Here is a 23924-nt window from a genome sequence, read left to right on the forward strand (position 1 = left end):
TCCAGCATTGCCATAACCCTTTAGGGCATGGAGTTCACCAGAGCTTCACAGGTTGCACTGGAGTCCTCTTCCACTCTTCCATGACGACATCACTGAGCTGGTGGATGTTAGAGACCTTTCGCTCCCTCACCTTCCATTTGAGAATGTCCCAGAGATGCTCAGTAGGGTTTAGGTCTGGAGACATGCTTGGCCAGTCCATCACCTTTACCCACAGCTACTATAGCAAGGTAGTGGTCATCTTGGAGGTGTGTTTGGGGTCGTTATGTTAAAATACTGCCCCGAAGGGAGCGGATCATGCTCTGCTTCAGTATGTCACAGTACATGTTGGTATTCATGGTTACCCAATGAACTCTGGCTCCTCAGTGCCGGCAGCACTCATGCATCCCTAGACCATGACACTCCCACCACCATGCTTGACTGTAGGAAAGACACACTTGTCTTTGCACTCCTCACCTGGTTGCTGCCACACACGCTTGACACCATCTGAAACAAATAAGTTTATCTTGGTCTCATCAGACCACAGAACATGGTTACAGTAATCCACGTCCTTAGCCTGCTTGTCCTCAAACTGTTTGCGGGCTTTCTTGTGCATCAGCGGTGTATGATCTGAGCACTGACAGGCTGACCCCCACTCCTTCAACCTCTGCAGAAATGCAGAGAGCGAGAGCGATAACATAAAATTTAACACACCTGCTCCCCATTCACACCTCAGACCTTGTAATATTAACAAGTGGCATTACATTGGGAGGGAAAATGGCTAATTGGGCCCAATTTTGTCATTTTCACTTAGGGGTGTACCGACTTTTGTTGCCAGCTGTTTAGACATTGCTGTGTGTTGAGTTGTTTTGAGGGGACAGCAAATTTACACTGTTAAACAAGCTGTACACTCACTACTTTACATTGCAGCAAAATGTAATTTCTTCAGTGCTGTCACATGAAAAGATATAATAAAATATTTACAAAAATGTGAGGGGTGTACTCACTTTTGTGAGATAGTGTGTGTGTGTGTGTGTGTGTGTATATATATATATATATATATATATATATATAGATAGATAGATAGATAGATAGATAGATAGATAGATAGATAGAAGGGGCAGCAGTTAGGTCCACTCAGTTCTGTTGAGGTGCTAATGAGCTGGCAAGGAACATTCTTACAGTTGATCAGGTGGGGGTGTAAAGGGTGTCTTATCACTGTGCTGCTTCTTCACTAACTAATCTCACGCTGCACTAGTATTGATTTGTGTGGATCATATTAAAAATAAGTGTATACCTAAGATGGAATTAAAAAGTCTAAGTTAAAAAAAAATAGCCAGCAGCAGGCTTTTGATTGCAGAAGAGTCATGCAATGTCTGCTCTGCAATAAAATAAATTTGCATGCCTACTCAGTCTTCTCTAAATTGTACACTGAGATTTTTTTAAATAGCAATTACTATATTATTATATATATATATATGTATAAAAAAAAGTTGTGTACTGCAGTTGTCTCTCTTCTCCACTCCAGTGGTGGAGCAGAGGCCGTTCTGACATTATAGTGGATGCTGGATCTGGTAGCAGAGACGCTGGTTATCTGTATTAATGTTCACATTACATTAATCATTTTGTGAGTAGATATACAGTCTTTTTGCCCAATAAATATAGTGGTTTTACACTATGGATGTTGTCATTTTTCTTGGTGGCTGTGATACTGCTGGAGTGGAGAAGAGACACACAACTCTATTCAGTGCGGGTGTGCTCTGTGGTTCCTCTGTGAAGATTCATGAACAAGGTTCACACACATCTGAACTTGTTTCGGACCACCTATAACTTGGGGTCTTGGATTTTGGCAAGAGGCTTTGGTTCCACTTGAACTTACTTGGTAAAGATTGGTTTTCACTCCGTCATTAAAGAGTACATTTCTGCTGACCAATATAAAAATATCAAAATTACATTTAATGTGATTAAGCCCCCATTCACATTGAATGCAACTTTAAAATCGTGAGACTTCATCTGAAATCACACAATTTCAAAGTCACATGTCAGGTGCGACTTCATGCAGTCTATTAAAGTCGCACCAGAAATTGCCAAAAGCAGTGCATGTACAGTGGTGTGAAAAAGTGTTTGCCCCCTTCCTCATTTCCTGTTCCTTTGCATGTTTGTCACACTTAAGTGTTTCGGAACATCAAACCAATTTAAACAATAGTCAAGGACAACACAAGTAAACACAAAATGCAATTTGTAAATGAAGGTGTTTATTATTAAAGGTGAAAAAAAATCCAAACCATCATGGCCCTGTGTGAAAAAGTGATTGCCCCCTAAACCTAATAACTGGTTGGGCCACCCTTAGCAGCAACAACTGCAACCAAGCGTTTGCGATAACGTGCAATGAGGCTTTTACAGCGTCCTGGAGGAATTTTGGCCCACTCATTTTTGCAGAATTGTCCTAATTCAGTTACATTAGAGGGTTTTCGAGCATGAACGGCCTTTTTAACCACTTCAGGACCGCCGTATTGCCAATGTACGTCAGCACAATGGCACAGGCAGGCATAATCACGTACATCTACGTGATTGCCTTCCAGCGGGTGGGGGGTCCGATCGGACCCCCTCCCGCTGGTTACGGCGGTCCGATTCGGTCCAGGAGCGCTCCGTGATGAGGGGATGGCCGTTGGTTTTCGGCCACCCCCTCTGGATCGCTCCTGGCCAATGAGAAGCTTCCTCCCCTGTGTATTGTTTACACAGGAAGGAGGAAGTGATGTCATTCTCCTCGGGGCGGTCTTTTTGACCGGACTACGAGGAGAAGAGTAAAAGTAAGTGTGCACCAACACTACACTGACATGTAGGTACACACAGGCACACAAACCCCCCCCCGATCCCCCCCCGCCCCCCCTCCCCCCCCAGTCACAGTGTCACTGATTGCATTGATCATTTCTTTACTGATCAATGCATTCAGTGTCAGTTGTGACAGTAAAAACTGTCAGGACAGTTAGTGTTAGGTCCAGGGTAGCCCCCTATCACCCCCCAATAAAGATTTAACCCCCTGATTGCCCCTAGAGTTAACCCTTTCACCCCCTTTTGCCAGTGTCACTAAGCGATCATTTTTCTGATCGCTGCATGTGTCGCTAGGTAGCTAGTTATTTTTTTAGGTTCACCGCCAGGTTTTTATATCGCTAGGTACCCCGATATACTACCCAATAATGGGTTTAACCCCCTGATTGCCGCTAGTTAACCCTTTCACCCCCTTTTGCCAGTGTCACTAAGCGATCGTTTTTCTGATCGCTGCATTAGTGTCGCTACAGTCGCTAGGTAGCTAGTTATTTTTTTAGGTTCACCGCCAGGTTTTTATAGCGCTAGGTACCCCGATATACTACCCAATAATGGTTTTAACCCCCTGATTTCCGCTAGTTAACCCTTTCACCCCCTTTTGCCAGTGTCACTAAGCGATAATTTTTCTGAACGCTGCATCAGTGTCGCTAGTGTCGCTAGGTAGCTAGTTATTTTTTTAGGTTCACCGCCAGGTTTTTATAGCGCTAGGTACCCCGATATACTACCCAATAATGGTTTTAACCCCCTGATTGCTGCTAGTTAACCCTTTCACCCCCTTTCACCAGCGATCACAGTATAAGTGTCACTGGTGACGCTGGTTAGCCAGTTAGTTATTTAGGTTCCCCGTCAGGTTTTTATATAGCGCCAGGGACCCCCATATACTACCTAATAAAAATTTGAACCCCCTGATTGCTCCTAGTTAACCCTTTCACCACTGATCACCGTATAAGTGTTAAAGGTTTAACCCCCTGATCACCCGGCGGGTGATATCAATTAGGTTTTAGGGTCAGGGTCTGCGTCGCCCCAGGCAGCGCTAGGTTAGTGCCAGTACCGCTAACACCCACACGCAAAGCATACACCTCCCGTAGTGGTATAGAATCTGAACAGATCAATATCTGATCTGATCAGATCTATACTAGCGTCCCCAGCAGTTTAGGGTTCCAAAAAAACGCATTGTTAGCGGGATCAGCCCAAATACCTGCTGGCACCTGCGTTTTGCCCCTCTGCCCAGCCCACCCAAGTGCAGTATCGATCGATCACTGTCACTTACAAAACACTAAACACATAACTGCAGCGATCGCAGAGTCAGGCCTGATCCCTGCCATCGCTAACAGGTTTTTTGGTAGCATTTTATATTCAAATCCGGAAGGCAGTGCTTGGTTTTCGGGGTCCCGTACGTGGCTAGGCTCCCAAAAAGTCCCCCACATGTGGTATCCCCGTACTCGGGAGAAGCAGCAGAATTTATTTTGGGGTGTAATTTGACTTCTGCCCATAGCATGTGTGAGCAATATATCATTTAGTGACAACTTTGTGCAAAAAAAAAAAAAGTTTGTAATATTCCCGCAACTTTTGGCAAAATATAAAATATTCCATGGACTCAACATGCCTCTCAGTAAATAGCTTGGGGTGTCTACTTTCCAAAATGGGGTCATTTGGGGGGGTTTTGTGCTATTTTGGCATTTTATGGACTTCGAAACTGTGATAGGTAGTGAGGAGTTAAATCAAAAATTTGCACCCTTAGAAATCCTGAAGGTGGTGATTGGTTTTCGGGGTGCCGTGCGCGACTAGACTCCCAAAAAGTCCCACACATGTGGTATCCCCGTACTCAGGAGAAGCAGCAGAATGTATTTTGGGGTGTCATTTCACATATGCCCATAGCATGTGTGAGCAATATATCATTTAGTGACAACTTGGTGCAAAAAAAAAAAAGTTTGTAATATTCCCGCAACTTGTGGCAAAATATAAAATATTCCATGGACTCAACATGCCTCTCAGTAAATAGCTTGGGGTGTCTACTTTCCAAAATGGGGTCATTTTGGGGGGTTTTGTGCTATTTTGGCATTTTATGGCCTTCGAAACTGTGATAGGTAGTGAGGAGTTAAATCAAAAATTTGCACCCTTAGAAATCTTGAAGGTGGTGATTGGTTTTCGGGGTGCCGTGCGCGACTAGACTCCCAAAAAGTCCCACACATGTGGTATCCCCATACTCGGGAGAAGTAGCGGAATATATTTTGGGGTGCAATTCCACATATAACCATGGCATGTGTGAGCAATATATCATTTAGTGACAACTTTTTGTAAAAAAAAATTTTTTTATTTTTTTTTTGTCATTATTCAATCCCTTAGGACAAAAAAAATAAATATTCAATGGGCTCAACATACCCATCAGCAATTTCCTTGGGGTGTCTACTTTCCAAAATGGGGTCATTTGGGGGGGATTTGTACTGCCCTGCCATTTTAGCACCTCAAGAAATGAGATCGGCAGTCATAAATTAAAAGCTGTGTAAATTCCAGAAAATGTACTCTAGTTTGTAGACGCTATAACTTTTGCGCAAACCAAAAAATATACGCTTATTGACATTTTTTTTACTAAAGACATGTGGCTGAATAAATTTTGCCCTCAATGTATGACTAAAATTTAGTTTATTCGATTTTTCTTATAACAAAAAGAAGAAAATATCTTTTTTTTTCAAAATTTTCGCTCTTTTTCCATTTATATCGCAAAAAAAAAAAATCGCAGAGGCAATCAAATACCATCAAAAGAAAGCTCTATTTGTGGGAAGAAAAGGACGCAAATTTCGTTTGGGTGCAATATTGCATGACCGCGCAATTACCAGTTAAAGCAGCGCAGTGCGAAATTGCAAAAAGACCTCTGGTCCTTAAGGTATTTATTGGTCCGGAGCTGAAGTGGTTAAGGTCATACCACAACATCTCAATAGGATTTAGGTCAGGACTTTGGCTAGGCCACTCCAAAGTCTTCATTTTGTTTTTCTTCAGCCATTCGGTGGTGGACTTGCTGGTGTGTTTAGGATCATTGTCCTGCTGCAGAACCCAAGTTCGTTTCAGCTTGAGTACACGAACAGATGGTCGGACATTCTCCTTCAGGATCTCTTGGTAGACAGCAGAATTCATAGTTCCTTTTATCACGGCAAGTCTTCCAGGTCCTGAAGCAGCAAAACAGCCCCAGACCATCACACTACCACCACCATATTTTACTGTTGGTATAATGTTCTTTTTATGAAATGCAGTGTTCCTTCTACGCCAGATATACTTGGACACACACCTTCCAAAGAGTTCCACTTTTGTCTCATCGGTCCACAGAATGTTGTCCCAAAAGTCTTGGGGATCATCAAGATGTGTTGTGGAGAAATTGAGACGAGCTTTGATGTTCTTTTTGCTCAGCAGTGGTTTTCTCCTTGGAACTCTGCCATGCAGGCCATTTTTGCCCAGTCTTTTCCTGATGGTGGAGGCATGAACGCTGACCTTAACTGAGGCAAGTGAGGCCTGCAGTTCCTTGGACGTTGTTGTGGGGTCTTTTGTGACCTCTTGGATGAGTCATCGCTGCGCTCTTGGGGTAATTTTGGGCGGCCGGCCACTCCTGGGAAGGTTCACCACTGTTCCATGTCTTCGCCATTTGTGGATAATGGCTCTCACTGTGGTTCGCTGGATTCCCAAAGCTTTGGAAATGGCTTTATAACCCTTTCCAGACTGATAGATCTCAATTACTTTCTTTCTCAATTGTTCCTGAATTTCTTTGGGTCTCGGCATGATGTGTAGCTTTTAAGGATCTTCTGGTGGACCTTACTGTGTCAAGCAGCTCCTATTTAAGTGATGCCTTGATTGTGAACAGGTGTGGCAATAATCAGGCCTGGGTGTGGCTAGAGAAATTGAACTCAGGTGTGGACAACCACAGTTATAGTATGTTTTAACAAGGGGGGCAATCACTTTTTCACACAGGGCCATGATGGTTTGGATTTTTTTTCACCTTTAATAATAAACACCTTCATTTACAAATTGCATTTTGTGTTTACTTGTGTTGTCCTTGACTATTGTTTAAATTGGTTTGATGTTCCGAAACACTTAAGTGTGACAAACATGCAAAGGAACAGGAAATGAGGAAGGGGGCAAACACTTTTTCACACCACTGTACTACTTTTTCAAACTGATGTGGCACCACAAAGTCAGCGTTGCACTGATTTAAACAGTGCCATTGCCAGCAATAGGATGAGGCTTGTCATGTGCTTTGACCTGTCAAATCTAATGACAAGTCGCTCCAATGTGAACGGGGCTTAATGCTCAAAGATAGTAAAACACTAAACGTCAACGGGTGTAACAAACTGAAGGCTGATTACCTATGGTAATCTGCTAACAGTCCTCAATTTCAATGAGCCTATAGGACTGATATGATGCACCAGTGGCAGACTTTGTGCAAAAACAGTTAGCAAAATTATCATCTCTTCAGCCTATCAACAGAAGAAGAGAAACTGCACTTCTGTAACAGAAGTGGAAAAACACTGAATAAGAAAAGCTTATGGCAAAATACACACATTTCCTAACACCATAAATCATGTCTGGGTGAACGTGGTACAGCTTTTTAATGGTTATTGCTTGTGCACTTTCCTTCATAAATATTTATAACGGGTATATGCATAATTCATGGGTTGCGTATCGTCATTTAAAACCCAGCACTGTTTATATTTTATACTCTTATTTAACTTCACTATAATATAATAAAAATAAAAATTAGCACATGCAACAAAATGTAAAGCTGTATTAAACCCAAAATAAAAAATGTTATATATTGCAGCTTACCAATCATTAGATGTGGTGGTTTCATTGGTTTTCTTTTTTACCTCCATTTTCACCTGGTGATCTGGCCAAAAAACACACCTACTCCTATATTAGAGTGCTTACACTGGATGCATGCACATAGGGGGTGCTTTTGGACAGCAACATTGTCTGGGGGAAGGGTTTTTAGGCAGTTACAGCAAGTTTTGAGATAAAAAATGTAAATAAATCAAAGTGTGTCTTTGTAAGCACCCCTGTCAATGGTAAATGGTTTGTCTCAAACCTCTAACTGCTACATCTGCAGTATTCTAGTATAACAGACTTACTGGCAGGATTATCAGGTGACAATGAGAAAACAACAAAAAAGGAAACTAAAGCAACCATCACATCAAAGTACTGGTAAGCTGCAATATATTATATTTTTACTTTTGAGTTTATAACCACCTTAATGTACTGTAGAGTAGTTCAAAACTCAATTATAAAATCAATACAAAAGATGAATGTTAATGATTCTTTTTGTCAGAAAAGGTAAAGATCACTACAATAAATTCCTTGTGTGTCACAGTAATACAAAGTATGGTAGCCCGATATAGATCCCCCATTTGTCACCTGGTTTGAGGCAGCCCAAAATTCGTGCCGATTCCAACTCTAGGGAGGCAGTGAACCACTTTTTTCACTGTTGATTGGTCCGGAAAGTTGAACATGACTGCAACTGTACATAAGAAACAACACGCATTAAGATTTTTTTAGTTTGAAAAAGTCTGAAAGATCAAAAAGTTTCAATGTCTTAAAATTCAAAAACAAAGCTTTACTTTTTTTACAGTAATTATAGGGCTTAAAAAATAGGATCCATGAAAACTGGATAAAAAAAAAATAGCAGAAGTGGCACAAATTAATGTCTCCAGGAAAAAACAACTTAACTGACTTGTGAAGAAAATAACGCATCTTTCATCCTAAATATTGCAAAAGAATTACATGTTTTTCATAAACATCAAATTTTACTATACAAGATCCATACTCCTATTTAGAAAATAATATATTGAAAGATTGAATATATTGCTGGGGTTTTTCGCTTTCCTCTGGATCAACTGTGGGGTATAGGATGAACTAGATGGGCTTGTGTCTTTTTTCAACCTAAGGCTCCACTGGAGCTCAAAATAGCTGTTTCTGGATTGCTGGCAGAAAACGCTGATGGAAAAACGTGAATTTATCAGCTTTTCACATTGCCGTTAATGCACGTTCAGCGGCGCTAGCTTTTAGCAGCGTTTCTCTGCCTCTATTCAAAATCAATGGTTCCCTATATGATTATTAAAGGGGGCTCCCAGATTCCGATAAGCCCTCCGTCCGCAAACCCTGACAACCAACGGCCAGGGTTGTTGGTAAGGGCCCTTGTCCTCATCAACATGGGGACAAGGTGCTGTTGGTTGAAGGGGTGCAGGGCCCCCCTCCCCCAAAGCACCTACCTCCCAGGTTGAGGGCATGCGGCCTGGTTCAGGAGGGGGGGGGGGGGTTTGGGCGCTCGCTTGTCACCTCCCTTTCCTGACCGGCCAGGCTATAAGGGTCTGGTATAGATTTTCAAGGGGTCCCCACGCCATTTTTTCGAAGCGGGTTCCCCTTAAAATCCAGACCAAAGGGTATCGTCCAAGGTGGGAACCACAAGTTGCACCGCAACGCCCTATGGGCTCCCAAGGGGGCAGAGAAATGCCGAACAAGGCTTAACTCTCTCTTTACAGCGTTAACCCTTGTTTAACACCTTTTACCGGTGTCTGGTGTTGCTAATACTGCTCCTGAATGCAATTTTATGGTGTTCAGAAAACAGCCCATAAACTACACTGCTGATAAACGTCCAAAAACGTCCATGTATGCATGGACACATAGGATAGAGTGGAGTTTATGGGCTAAAACGCCCAAACTCCAAAAAACTGACGTTTATGAGCTCCAGTGTGCATGGAGACTAACTGTAACTATTACTATGAAAATCAACAAATTATTTACACTCACATTTTAACTATGCCAAGATCCTTCCTGCAGCTTATGTGTTACAGTCCAATTCCAGGGAACAAGTGCATTTAACCAGAAAGTTACTAAGGATGTTAAGTAAACATTGCAATCCTGCTGAAATCAGTAAGGCCCTTTTCACACTAATGCAGCGTGATTCTCCTGCAGCATGGGTGCAGCGCAGTGTACCCATGGTTTTCGTGTCAGTTAACTGCGCTTTGTCATAGACTTCTATTATGTCCCTAGTTTTTTGGTTCAGCTTTCTGAAAGTCCTGCATGCAAGTGTTTTGGTGCGCTTTATGAAAGCGCACAAAAACACAGGGGATATAATAAAAGTCTATGGCAAAGTGAAAAACCATGGGTACATGGCACTGCAGGAGAAGTGCAGGAGATCAATGTGAAAGGGGCCCAAGTTCATCATCCAACAATGTCGGCAGGGCAGTAGTGGAAGTTTAGTTCCTGGTGCCTGAGCTGTGTAACCTCCCTTTCCCTTTCTCTGCTTAAGGTTGCAGTAATTACATTCAAACTTTAAGGTTCCTTTTCACAATAGGTGTATTGGGACTATGTTAAGCAGCTTTGCCCAGTGTAAGGCTGGGTCCACACTGATGAGACCACAGGCCACAACAGGGGGTCCAGTGCATTCCTGTTCACTGATTCAGGCCCAAATTTCTGCCTGAATTGGCACCTGCACCTGAAACTGAGCCAAAGACGCACAGGACTATTTCAATGCAGACGGCGACCACACCGGAGCTGTGTGAACTGTTTCCATTAAGAGCCGGTCACACTCTCCGGTCATGCAAATTGGATGTGGGGAAACCCGCATTCAATTCGCATGAGTGTGAACTTAGCCTCATTGCAATGCAAGACAAGGCAAAAAAGCACTCTTCCTTCCTCAGGCCAGTTCACACCACCAGAGTGTGTGCTATAAAAAAAGGACAGCATGCAGGACTTTTCTTTATCTAATGGCTATGCTCCCCGATTCCCTGCAGTTGTAGATGATGGCACAAGTGCAGCTATCAGGAACTCTGCTCTGAACAGCTTAATTGTGTATAACTAATATCACAGCTTCTACAAAGCAAAAGGTTTGGAAGTGAAAGTGAGGTGTTAATTTCATTAAAATCCATCAATAGCGCTTCAAAAACTAATTTTTACTGATGTGGTTCTAAAAAAAAAAAAAAAGAACTTGGGAGTGAAAAAGCACTCCCTTTTTGCTTTTTTTGTGGGGAAAAACGGTGCTAAAAGCTTTTTCAGGAATATTTGCCAGTAGCACCCATGGTAGTATTATTCAAAGGTCTGCATCCTCATATATTCCCTGATATTTTCCATTATTGTAGCTGTATAAAACTCATACAACAGGCATAACATGTCTGCTAAGCTTTTTTATGAACATTTACCTCAAAATGAATAAAAGACAGGAGTATTTATTTATTCTTTTAGATATAATATTTGAAAATCACCAGTTTAGTAAATATAAATTTTATAAAAGTGTGAAGGTTTAAAAAAAAAAAAAAACACAACTTGTTTTTCCATATATTGCTAAATATTTATTTATATACATGGGAACGTTCACATTTGCATGAGAAGGCTGTGCCTCCTGCTGATTGCCTCGATTCACTAATAAGGTCTCTGGTTTAAAACAGAATCTTTGCAGTCTCTAATGATGAGAAAAATTACATACCACCTGGTAGCCAGGGACCATGTCATCTTTGTAAAAGTTGTGACACGATGAAGCACAGACTTGTAGTTTTTAGTCATAGCAATTGATACACAAACATAACATGTAATTTGGTATTGCTGACATGTGTGATTTATTTTTATTTTTATTGTGTGCAGACTTGAAACTACCTGTCTGCATTATACTTAGATTATGTAATGCTATACAGAAATAACCTGCTTCTTGTTTAAGATCATTATAATTGTTAGCTCCACATGGCAGCAGTGCAATGACATTGTTAATAGTGCACGCAGTATTTATATTTACAGATTTAGCAGCCAATAACCCAATTGGTTGGAAAATGATTTTAATATGACTCACTTTTCAAGTTTTATATCTATCATATACCATAAGAAGAATATAGACAAACAACAACAACAAAAAAGAAAACAATGTGTCCTGTCAGTGCTGGGACAACATCATTCTGTACCCAGGGCAAAGATGAGAAACCACCCCCCTTCTCAGCACAACTCGGCCCCAGTAGCAGCATGCATGCCAAAAACGTTTGTAATTTTTGTGCCATGCAATGAAATATTACCAGTGTTTGTGGACCACTGCAGCAAACTGAAAAGTTTAAGATCAGTGCACAAATAAGGGGGAAACAGCGCCAAAGGAAAGAATGTCCTTGGGTTGGTGGCCTCACTGAAATAAAAAGTTCCTGAGTTGATGGTGTTACTGGATAGAAAACATGTCACTGAGTCTATGGTGTCCCTGGAAAGAAAAAATATCCCCGAGTCTGTGGTGTCACTGGAAGAAAAAAACAATGTCCCAAAGGCATTGGTTTCACTAGAAAGGTCCATGAGTCAGTGGCGTCACTGGAAAGCAAAACAGTTCCCTCATTGATGGTGTAACTGAAATTAAATATTGTCCCCGAGCTGGCGTTTTCAATGGAAGGAAAGAAATGCCCCTGCGCCAGTGGTGTCCCTGAAAGAAATGCCACTACAAAGCACGTCTGCTACCCCACCTTCCCAGTACAGAGCTCTTCCTTCAACCCTAGGGAGGAGCTCAGGTATAAAACGTGCTCGAGCCATCCTGGGAAGCTGTCAAAGACCACAGCCAATCCTAGGTGGAGACTTTGACCACCATGCAGCCACACATTTACATGTTCCCTGTATATGTGTGGCTGCGGGCAGGGAATGCCTCTGCTGGCTATGACTGGCTGTTGGCTTTGAAAACTTCCCAGTGAGATAGCTCCAAACACACATAAGCTAATCAACACTCATCATCCATCCCTCCTCAATGTGCAGTTCTCTCCCGAACCAATTCTGTCCTCCCTTCCAATCCAACTAAAAATCTCTTCCACCCACCCCTGTCCTCAGTGCAGGAGAAGAGGCTGCAAGGAGGCTGGGCTGTCCTGCTTTGTATGAGTATTCCCAGCTCTGAAACATGACAGCCCAGCCTCCTGCAGTTGAGGTGGTGTTGATTCTCATAAAAAGCTAGTCTCGAAGCATTTTATCACCACCCTGGAATACCGAGCGTGACTTACATGATGTGATAACCTCATAGGCGGGTATCCTTAACCCACTGTATCCCCTTGTCAAGCCGGACTCACTACTCCGTTTACCCCACATGTACACTCAATGTATTTCCCCCCTTTAGTGATAAGTCCCGGAACACAGAGATTCTATCCAACAACCCAGGGAACTCCCTTATTGATCAGCTCCACTCTTCTCATGGTGACACAACAACTGACTGGATGAAGTTGTTACTGGTTCTATACACGGCACTCCAGCCCTTCAAACGTTACCCCAATTTCCCGATACCCTTGACAATCCTCCCTTCCTAGTCCTGATGGACGACTTTGATCCTAATCCATTGGTTTGGCCTTTGAATCCTTATACTTACTACTGTTGACTAGCAGCTAACTCCGCTATCTTTGGACCTGTTGTTCTAGTTTATGTACATTGTTGAATTTTTTTATAATATTTACGTGTATCTTTTAGTTACATCTTACATCCATACTTTCTAGTGCTCAGGGTACTACCATACTTCTGGAAAATATATCTCTATCCCCCACCCAGTCGCAGTCTGATCCTGAGTGGGACGACTGGATGCTGCGGGCTCTTACTTGCACACGTGCATCTCAGGGGTACGGAACATACCAGGTGCACTAAAACTCCACCCCTTTTTTGGGGGAGCAGTTATACATACCCAGCCACGACTCCTAGCAATGTCTGAGCATGGTAATATACTAATAACTTCACATAGTTGTATTAGATCCTAGATTGTTATTTATACCAACAAGCTTTATGCTTGATGATGTCTCCCAAATGGTATTATATTGCTTGTATCTAAATGGAGTTGTACTCTTCTGCTTAATGTACTTATTCTGTTGTATATTGCAGTTACTGCTTTTGTTCACCTGTGAAACTTCAATAAAAACTTTTGAAAAAAAAAAAAAAAAAAAAGCTAGTCTCGGAGTTGGAGGTTCTTCCACGTCCTGTAAGAAAGAATGCCAAAACCCCTTCACACAGAGCCACAGGGCTCCGGTCATGTGCACCTTCTGCGCACACACCCTACTCCAGCCCTGTGTTTACACAGTAACATTGTACAAAAGATTTTGCAAAGTCCACAAAAAAAAAAACCCTTAATAATCCAAGCCCTGAATCAGATGAAAAAGTTACTTTTATCACAAGTATTTGGAAAAAGCAGGAACGAAAATGTATTTGTTATTTATCTTTTCTTACACAAAGTTGTGTATTATTTCTAACACACAGCATAGGCATACTTAAAATTACATAAAACACCTTCTGCTACTCCTGAGTATGGCGATCCTGCAGACTTTGCCACAGCCTAGCCACCGAGAGAGGCCCAAAATCCAAACAGAACCTCTGGGCTATCTAGCGACAAAGTACACATCCAATAATGATCAGAGACAATGCAATTGGTGTGGTGGTGGTCAGGGACACCAACTGGTATGGCACCGATTATGAACAATATGACTGGTATGGCAGTGATTAGGGAAACTAGCTGGTGTGGCAATGTTTAAGGGCAATACCATCACCAGAGCATCGCTGTGTTACCTTATTGACACTGTACTACTCTGCGGGTGATCTGGATTTTTATTTTTTTTTAACACCAATTGCTTATTACAGTGATGTTGTATAAGCAATCAGTAAAAGACTGTAAAGTTTTAATTCATGAAAACCTCTGTATTACTGTGATTGGTCACAGCTATCACGTGGTACAGGGCAGCTGTTACTGACCCTGGTACCATGTGATCTCTGTCACTTATCACACAGCTCACATAGTAGTAAACAATAACAGCATTGTTTACTACTGTTCATGCACGGATTGTGATAGGGTCACAAGGATCACATGGTACCTGGGCCTATCACAACGGCCCAGAATAATGATCGATTATTGACTGTGTCCACAGGTCACAGATCCCCCTGCTGCATGCTCTAGTGAGTGCGCTAGAGTGAGCGTTGTGGAAGGACCTAGGGTGTGTCCACCCACATCGGCGTTGCTGCCGCCTGGCCATAGTGGCTAAAGCATATCTATGTTCAAATGTAAAATCATAAATTAATTTCCATATGGTATTTTAATTATTTCTAGCCTACTCCTCTTAAAGGATTGTAAAGTGAATTATTATTTTTTTTTAAATAACAAACATGTTATACTTACCTCCACTGTGCAGCTCGTTTTTCACAGAGTGGCCCCGAACCTGCTCTTCTGGGGTCCCTTGGCGGCTGTCTCGGCTTCCTCCCGCAGGTGCTTCTCACGTTCTGCGGGCTCACTCCCGTGATACAGCCGGAGGCTATAGCCGCTCGCTGTATCACACGGCCCCGCCCCCTGGCGCTCCGCGTCAGTGGATGTGATTGACAGCAGCGCGAGCCAATGGCTGCGCTGCTTTCCATCTATACACTCCAGCCAATCAGCGGCCAGGCTGAACGGTGGAAAGGACGTCGGGGGACGAGTGCGGGACTTTCGAGGGGTGAGGTAAGTAAAACGGGGGGGCTGGGGCGCAGGGACTGTCAGATGTTTTTTCACCTTAATGCATAGAATGCATTAAGGTGAAAAAACATTTACCTTTACAACCCCTTTAATGTGAATGATCTAGAAGTTTCTGGGACTTTCATAAGAACCCCACACATTTACTTCCTTGAATTCTGTGACACATATTTACTATGCCCTTTTAATGGGCACTGCTGTGTCGCAGAATTCATAACTTACCTTCTAAACTACAGAGGAGCTAAGAGGCGCAGCACACCATGCAGCAATCATAACTAGACAGCAAAGGACCATGGAATACGCAGTAATCAGAAAATGAAAGTAAACAGCATAAACAGCAGCAGATAAGCTGCAAAGCATGTAGGAAATCCATAAGTTGTTGAAAGAGATGGCCAGATATCAGGCAGCACTAACAGCATAAAAGGAGATTTTACAAGCAAACTCTTATAGGATTGTCAGAAATAACTATTGTTTGCATTGCTAGAGTGGCAAAATCCTTTAGCAGGGTAATGCAATTTCCATATTTAGATATTTTTAATGCTTGCCTGCAGTACAGCTTAAATAAAAAGTTATTATATGTGTTCCTATTATGCAACAGCATGTGGTGTAGCTGTGCATTAAGTTTGGCCTTCTGTAAACATGGTTGGTATGCGACTTTGCGCAAGCCTCCCCTTCCCACATTTGTAAAAGTTAAACGTGCTTCCTCTGCATTTTTGTTTGTATGCATTGTCAAACAAATGTTTATGGATATACAACATATTCTATACACATGTCATAGAAAATTATAAATCAATTTTACTGGGTAAATTATGACTGTTTACAATGACAAAGTAGGCGTGTGATCCTATGCTACTCTATCACAAGTTTAACCCATCAGACATATTAATGTAACCATTTTTTTCCCTTTGCAGTCCATAAAATTTATTGCAGGGTCTGACTACATGTGTTTGAACTAAAAGTATATTTTTTATGTGGGTATACATGACAAAATATCATTCTAAAAATATTGATACAATACCCAGATCCCTGCCTGTTTTAACTTATAAATCCAATTCAAATACAAATATACTGGTAAGAGAATAATATTAATACTCATTTTGTTGTGTGTTTTGACAGGAGGCTGTTATTGGTAGAAATCCCACTAATACAACCCCAATTAAATGTAAAAGATGCTGCGCTAAAAGTATATGTGTATAACAATGGAATTGATATTTTAAAAAATCATATAAAGTGCAAAGTGAATATTGTTATAAATCATAAATATTAAATTATGAAAAAATATCTGGTAAATAATGCCAATATAGGTCTTGGAAGGACATTAGCAATATATAACATAGAAAGAGTCCATAAAGTGCAGAAAACCATCCATGTAGACTGCAGATAACTGCTTCAAAGTGATGAGAAAACCCTATTCATCAAAAAAGAGATGCTGACAGCACTACCTCTCAAGTCGTGATTAGCTTATAGTTGGTATCCAGAAGGGTACAGCTGGTCCCTGCTTCTAAAGTGGTCACCGATACTTCAGACGATGTGACATTAATGAAGTCTAAAGGGATGTACAGCATTACAGAAGTAATGTTACTGGCATGAGTCCATACCCCAGATGACGTCTTAGAGGACGAAACGCGTCAGTTAGACCTTACTAACAACATTAAACCATTTCCAGTACTTTAAACAGCCTGTTTTTTACTTCACAAATGTGAGTGTTTTTAATTCTTATTATGATTAAATAAAAATCTCTCAACGATATAAAACCATGCAGGTTTTTTCTGTTATGATTTGATGCTTGAATACAAGGATATCTGATGACCGCCCTTCCACTCCTCACTAATCTGCTGTACATCCCTTGACACTTCATTGATGTCAAGTATTGGTAACCACTTTAGAAGCAGGGACCAGTCGTACCCTTCTGGATACCAACTATAAGCTAAACATGACTTCAGAGGTATATGCCTTTTCAGGTCTGTGAGTTCCGGGAAGCCTCATTTCTAAGGGTGGTGGTTCTGTCAGCATCTTTTTTTGAGCACTTGGTTTTCTCATCACTTTGAAGCAGTTATCTGCCATCTGCATGGACTGTTTTCTGCACTTTATGGACTTCTTACAAGACCTATATTAGAATTATTTACCAGATATTGTTTCATAATTTAATATTTATGATTCATAAGAATATTCACTTTGAACTTGATATGATTTTTTTTATATAAATGTGATTGTTATACACATATATACTTTTAGCGCAGCATCTTTTACATTTATTTTTTCAGCTGTTTCTCTTTTGGCCGATGTTTGAGGCTTATTTATTTGATTGTAGTCACAGCGCAGTATTTATTAACAATTTTTCACTTTATAATACAACCCCAATTCCACCAAAAATTGTGATGCATTGTAAAATCTACAAAAAACAGTGCAATGATTTGCAAACCTTATAGTAGACCCACATTTTATTGGCAATAAAGAGTTTAAACGTATGTTTTATACAAAGAAAATGTGCCATTTTAAGAAAAAAATAGGGCAATTTTGAAACTGATGGCAGCAGCTTGTCTCAAAAAAGTTGAGACAGGGATATGTTTGTCATGGTATAGCAACCCCTCTTTATTTCAAAACACTCTGTAAACATCTAAAAACTGAGGAGGCCAGTTGCATGAGTTTGGGAAGAGGAATGTTTTGTCATTCTTGCCTGATATAGGATTTTAACTGCTCAACTGTCCCAGGTTTTGTCGTATTTTTCATTTCAAGATATATCAAATATTTCAATTGGTGAAAGGTCTGGACTGCAGGTAAGCCAGTTAAGAACCCAGAATTTGTGGTTTAGCACTGCCCTGCTGAAATATGCAAGTCCTTCCCTGAAAAATACGTAATTTAAATGAGAGCATATGCTGCACTAAAATCTGGATATAGCGTTGAGCATTAATGGTGCCATTCCAGACATGAAAGCTACCCATTCCATAAGCATTAATGCACCCCCATACCATCAGAGATACAGACTTGAACTGAGCGCTGATAACATGCCAGAAGGTCCCTCTCCTTTTTAGACCAGAGTACATGGCACCCATGGTTGCCAAATACAATGTCAAATTACAATTAGTCTGACCGCAGAACAATTTTCCACTTTGCAAAAGACCATTTTAAATGAGCTTTGGCTCAGAGAAGATAGCCGCATTTATGGATCATGTTCAGATATGGCTGCTTCTTTGCATGATAGAGATTAAACTTACATTTTTGGATGGCACAATGATTTTTGGAAGTATAAACAATAGCCATAAATTTGTGGAAAAATATATAACACAAAAAATACTATACAGTGATGTAAATAAATAAACTGTACATATACAAGTGTCAATCTTGACTAGTGATAGTCCTTGGTGATCTATACGTCTCTCTGGACCACTGCAACAAAGTGCTTCAATGTGTCCCACCACTAATCCAATGCACTCACCAGAAAGTGTTGTTGCACTTGTAGACAGCAAACTGGGCTCAAAAGGCATCATCCAAATTCAATGATGTAAGCTTGGGGACAGTCTTCTGGGATTGATGGCCTTCTGGAGATGACAACCACCAGGTCTAATAGCCTTTGAGAACACCAGAAGGATGGCAGGACTTTGTGGATTGGATGCGCACAAAAATGCAAAGAGATTGACAATAGTGTAGTATAAAAAAGGCATATTTGTGTACTTAAATGATAGTGAATAAGCATCAAAACACAGTAGTCCACACTTAAAGGAAGGGAATATCCAGTTAAGAAATCACCACAGGTGTGTCCAACATCATCAATGGAAAATGGGACTGTATGGGACAAATGTTCACCAAAGACAGAGCCAATAAAGGTATATACAGCAGTGTACTATTTAATGGAAATTTGGATTAAAAACAAGTACAACAGTATCCAGAACTTGCAGCTAAGGCCGCCACAAACAAAACCATGCGCAACAATATCAGCACTCTTTCTCCACCCAACTAGTTGCACACGCTAGCACATCCTTAGTGGTCGAAAGGGGGAATTGCGCTGAGGATTTGCTACAGCGTGAAACTAGTTGGGTGGAGAAAGTGCTGATGTCATTCCCGCCGCATGGTGACGTTTTTGGCAGCCGTATGTGTACGTTCTGGATACTGTTGTATTTACCTGCTTTTATCCACATTCCCATTAAATACTACACACTATATACCTTCAATCTTGGCAGTCTTTAGGGAGCATTTGTCCCATGCAGTCCCATTATCTATTGATGCTGCTGTACATCACAAACTGGTTCACATACCTGGAATGTTGTGTTTTAGTGCTTATTCACTATGCCCATATGGTGCTTTAGTCTTTGCACAGCCTTTTGATTGGGGCATTACACCATTTTAATGTTTAAGCACACAGTGGTGTTTCACCTTTCAAGTACACAAATATTGCCTTTTTTTAAAAAATATACTACACTATTATCAATCACTTTGCCTTTTGGTGAGTATTCATTACGCAAAGTCCTGTCATCCACCTGCTGTTCTCAAAGACTATTGATCTGGCGGTTGTCATCTCTAGAAGGCCATCACTCCTGGGAGTCTCTCCACAGGGTTACATCGTTGAACACTTTTGAGCCTAGTTTGCTTAGATGACTTGTGCATCAACACATTCTGGAGAGTGCATTGGATTAGTGGTGGGACACATTGAAGCACTTTGTTGGAGTGGTCCAGACTTACAGATCACTAAGGAGTATCACTAGTTAAGATAGACATTTATATATGAACTTATTTTGTCATTTATTTACATAATTTTATGATATCATTTTTGGTGTTTTTTATACACAATTATCTAAGTGCCACATTTTTTTTTCTTTATACATTAAGTGATATGTAGAAAGATTCCTGAGCCTATGCAGTAATGTCCAAAGATCATGGATATCGAATATTGTGTTTTGGCCCTGTCCCTTGCAGAGATCCAGATTCTCAGAACCATTTGATTATATTATGTACTGTAGATGATGATATATTTAAAGTCTTTGCAAATTTTGAGCAACACTATTCTGGAGACTGTTCGACAATTTTTAGACACAGCTTTTCACCGATTGGTGAACTTATGCCATCTTAACTTCTAAGACACTCCAACTCTCTAAGATGCTCTTTTTATACCCAGTCATGTTATTGGCCTGTCGCCAATTAACCTAATTGGTCGCAACATGTTATCAAGCTCTTCATTTTTTTTTTGTCCCATTTTAACTATTTTGTGACGTGTTGCTGTCATCAATTTGAAAATGATATTTTTTTCTTAAAATTGTACAATTTCTTAGTTTCAACATTTGATATGTTTTCTGATTTTTATTGTGAATAAAATATGGGTTCATGAGATAGAAAATCATTGAATTCTGTTTTTTGTAAATTTTACACAGCTTCCCAACTTTTTTTTGGAATTGGGGCTGTACACAAAGGACTCTAATCATGTGTTCAGTCAGTAGTTTGTATATTGGGTGCCAAATTCTTGAGAGTAGAACATTTGATGCAGCCCACTGTTCAATAAGATAATTTTAGCATTTTTGTTGTTATGAAGTATTCACTGTGATGAACCTTTCCATTTTGGCAAAAGGATAAAGTTTAAATGGGAAGCTGTGGTTTTCACCTTCACTACATGTGAAGGTTAAATGTACTGTTATTCTGTGCAGCTACCTATGCTTATCCTCTTTTCGTCACCCCATCACTAATATTCATCCATGGGAGTAATTATAAAAATCCTTGCATAAGTTCCAAGTTGCTGCTAAGAGCTTACATAAGGTTCAGGACTCTCTACTCGCCCCATTGTGATACCTTTACAGCCAATCACCAAGAACTAATGTTGCCTGTTGCCACATGGGAGGAAGGGGAGATTATCAAATGCTCTTCAAGACACAGAAATACTGAGTTGCTTCCTTTGGTAAAGTATAGGTTCACTTTAACGTAGAGACACATGCCAACTAACAAACGGACATTAAAAAATATAAGTGTAAATATCTTTTTAGTGTGTTTTTGTCATGCAATCATGTGACCATAAAGCTTCGGGCCCTTCTCCCCCTGGATAACAAATAGAGCAATGAATGCTGGTTGGTGTTACCACTGCTTCTATTAATTGATACAAAAACGATGGCAACTTTGATGTAGGCACTGTGGTTTTCATATATATTTGAAAATGTGTTCAAGTTAAATCTCTTTTTTTAATCTGAATTTTAAGGCAGAGTACATTTAGTTTTTTGCAGCCTAGCTGGTAAGCATGCTGGGAATTTTTTGTCTGTTTGTGGTGTTCTATTCAGTTCATTCCTGTTGTCAGTGATCCTTATTACAGAAAGGACTATGAGCCTTGTGGTCACATGGGCACTTACACAATGATTTCTGTTAAAGCGCATTTCTTATAAAGGGTTATTTGGGAGATAAGCGGAAGGAATATTTAAATATCAGTCCGTAGTTAGCCTTTCCTGCTACTTGTGTTGGGCTGAGGTTAACCCCTTCATGGAGAAATTCTGGATGAACCCTCTGCACACTGCTATATATAGTGATGTGAAAAATTGTTTGTCCTCCTTCACGATTTTTTATATTTTTGCCTATTTGTCGCACTTAAATGATTCAGAGCCTCAAAAAAAAATTAAGATAACCCAAGTAAATACAAAATACAGTTTTAAAATGATAATTTAATTTATTAAGGGAAACCGCTGTCCATAACTGCCTGGCCCTATGTGAAAAAATAATTGCCTGTCCCTCATCTCGCTAAAGCATGAACCACATTTTTTGGAAAGCGGAGTTAAATTTCACTTGCCACACCAAGGAGGGATTACTGGCAAACATGTTGAATCGAGAAATCACTTACATAAAAGCTGTCTGACAAAGTGAATCACACTAAAAGATCTAAAAATGCAACGCATCAATCCACGATCTACAGAAATTTAAGAACAGAGGAGAAACAAAGTAATTGACATCTATGTAGCAGTCTGAAAAGAGTTACAAAGCCATTTCTAAAGCTTTGGGACTTCAGTGAACTACGGTGGGATTACTTTGATACAGTTGCAATGAAAACATTGTTTTTCATTGCAAGATTTGCTAGGGTATATAGCAGAGGGTTCATTCAGGAGTATTATGAACCAATTATACCAAGCAGGAGCTAATGATCAATTTCAATTGTAGGTTGAAACACAGTCTTTAACGGAAAAAGGACGCTTAAACCTGGGTGAGGAAATACCAAACTCTGCTACTAAGGTAAGGTTGTGGAAGACAGTTTCATGTCACAGGGCATACACCATGGCAATACTGAGTACAGCAACATGACTCAAGGTAGTTTTACTGCATCAGTAAGGACTCTCCCAGGCAGAGATGTCAAAGCAAACTTGGATTTCAAGTTGTCATATTTAACTACTTAAGCCCCCGACCATTTTGCAGGCCAAAGACCAGACCACTTTTTGCGATTTGGTACTGCATCACTTTAACTGACAACTGCGTGGTCGTGCGACGTGGCTCCCAAACAAAATTGATGTATTTTTTTCCCCCACAAATAGAGATTTCTTTTGTTGGTATTTGATCACCCCTGAGGTTTTTATTGTTTGCGCTATAAACAAAAAAGAGCGACAATTTTGAAAAAAAAAAACGCATTCTTTTTTACATTTTGCTATAATAAATATCCCCCAAAAATATAATTTTTTTCTCAGTCTAGGCCGATATTGTATTCTGTAAAAAATAAAAAAAATAAAAATGCAATAAGCGATTATTGATTGGTTTGCGCAAAAGTTATAGCGTTTAGAAAATAGGGGATAGTTTTATGGCATTTTTCTTAATTTTTTTTTTTACTAGTAATCGCGCCTGCTACATTATGGCAGACACGTTGGACATTTTTGACACATTTTTGGGAGCATTGTCATATATACAGCAATCAGTGCTATACAAATGCTAGGTGGCAGTGTAGGGGTCACGTGTGTCCTACTAGGGGTGCGTTTCTAACTGGGGGGGGGGGCGTGGCTGTCTGACATGTCACTGATCTCTGCTCCGATTACATGGAGCAGAGATCAGTGACACTGTTACTAGGCAGAATGGGGAGATGCTTGTTTACTTTAGCATCTCCCTGTTCTTCCTCCCCATTAGGTGATTGCGGGTATCCCCGCGGTACCCGCAATCGGACTCCCGGAGGTTCCGCCCGGCAAGCGTGCTCGCCGCTGGTAGCAGCACGCTATGGCACAGCAGAAAATTTAAAGGGACGTACCTGTCCTTGCAATTCTGCTGACGTACATCGGCGTGTGCTGGTCGGCAAGTGGTTAAGCACTTTTGAGACTCATTTAGGACTGTAGATGCTGTGCATGGTCAAGGAAACAATGCAGTAGATGAAAGACACATCATGCTTAATTTTCTTTGACACTGGAAGATGTCCAGCAGTGTCATCGACACAGAACTGGCAAAAACCAGTGGGACCTGGGTACACCCATCTACTGTCTGGAGAAGTCTGACCAGAAGTGGTCTTCATGGAAGAATTTCAGGCAAAAAAGCGGTACCTCCAATGGGGAAACAAGGCTAAGCGTCTCAACTATGCATGAAAACATAGTAACTGGGGTGCAGAAAAATGGCAGCAGGTGCTCTGGACTGATGACTAAAAATTTTAAATATTTGGCGTAGTAGCAGGCAGGAAAATTTTAAGGGGTGTGAATACTATTTCAAGGCACCGTATGTGTTTTATACAAATCAGTTTGCA

At 40.7% G+C, this 23924-nt stretch overlaps 1 protein-coding gene across 3 annotated transcripts in view; it reads right to left on the minus strand.

The window, feature by feature from the left end:
• Positions 1–23924, minus strand: part of LRBA (LPS responsive beige-like anchor protein) — a 939113-nt gene that overhangs the window by 247358 nt on the left and 667831 nt on the right. For all 3 annotated transcript variants that reach the window (XM_077477021.1, XM_077477022.1, XM_077477024.1), the window contains one exon: positions 8200–8302. In XM_077477021.1, the coding sequence (XP_077333147.1) occupies positions 8200–8302 (103 nt within the window). The remainder of the gene's footprint in view (positions 1–8199; positions 8303–23924) is intronic.

The sequence above is a fragment of the Lithobates pipiens genome, unplaced genomic scaffold (assembly GCF_037356315.1).
Source record: "Lithobates pipiens isolate NorthernLeopardFrog02 unplaced genomic scaffold, aLitPip1_a1.2 Scaffold_13, whole genome shotgun sequence".
Taxonomy (NCBI): Eukaryota; Metazoa; Chordata; class Amphibia; order Anura; family Ranidae; genus Lithobates; species Lithobates pipiens.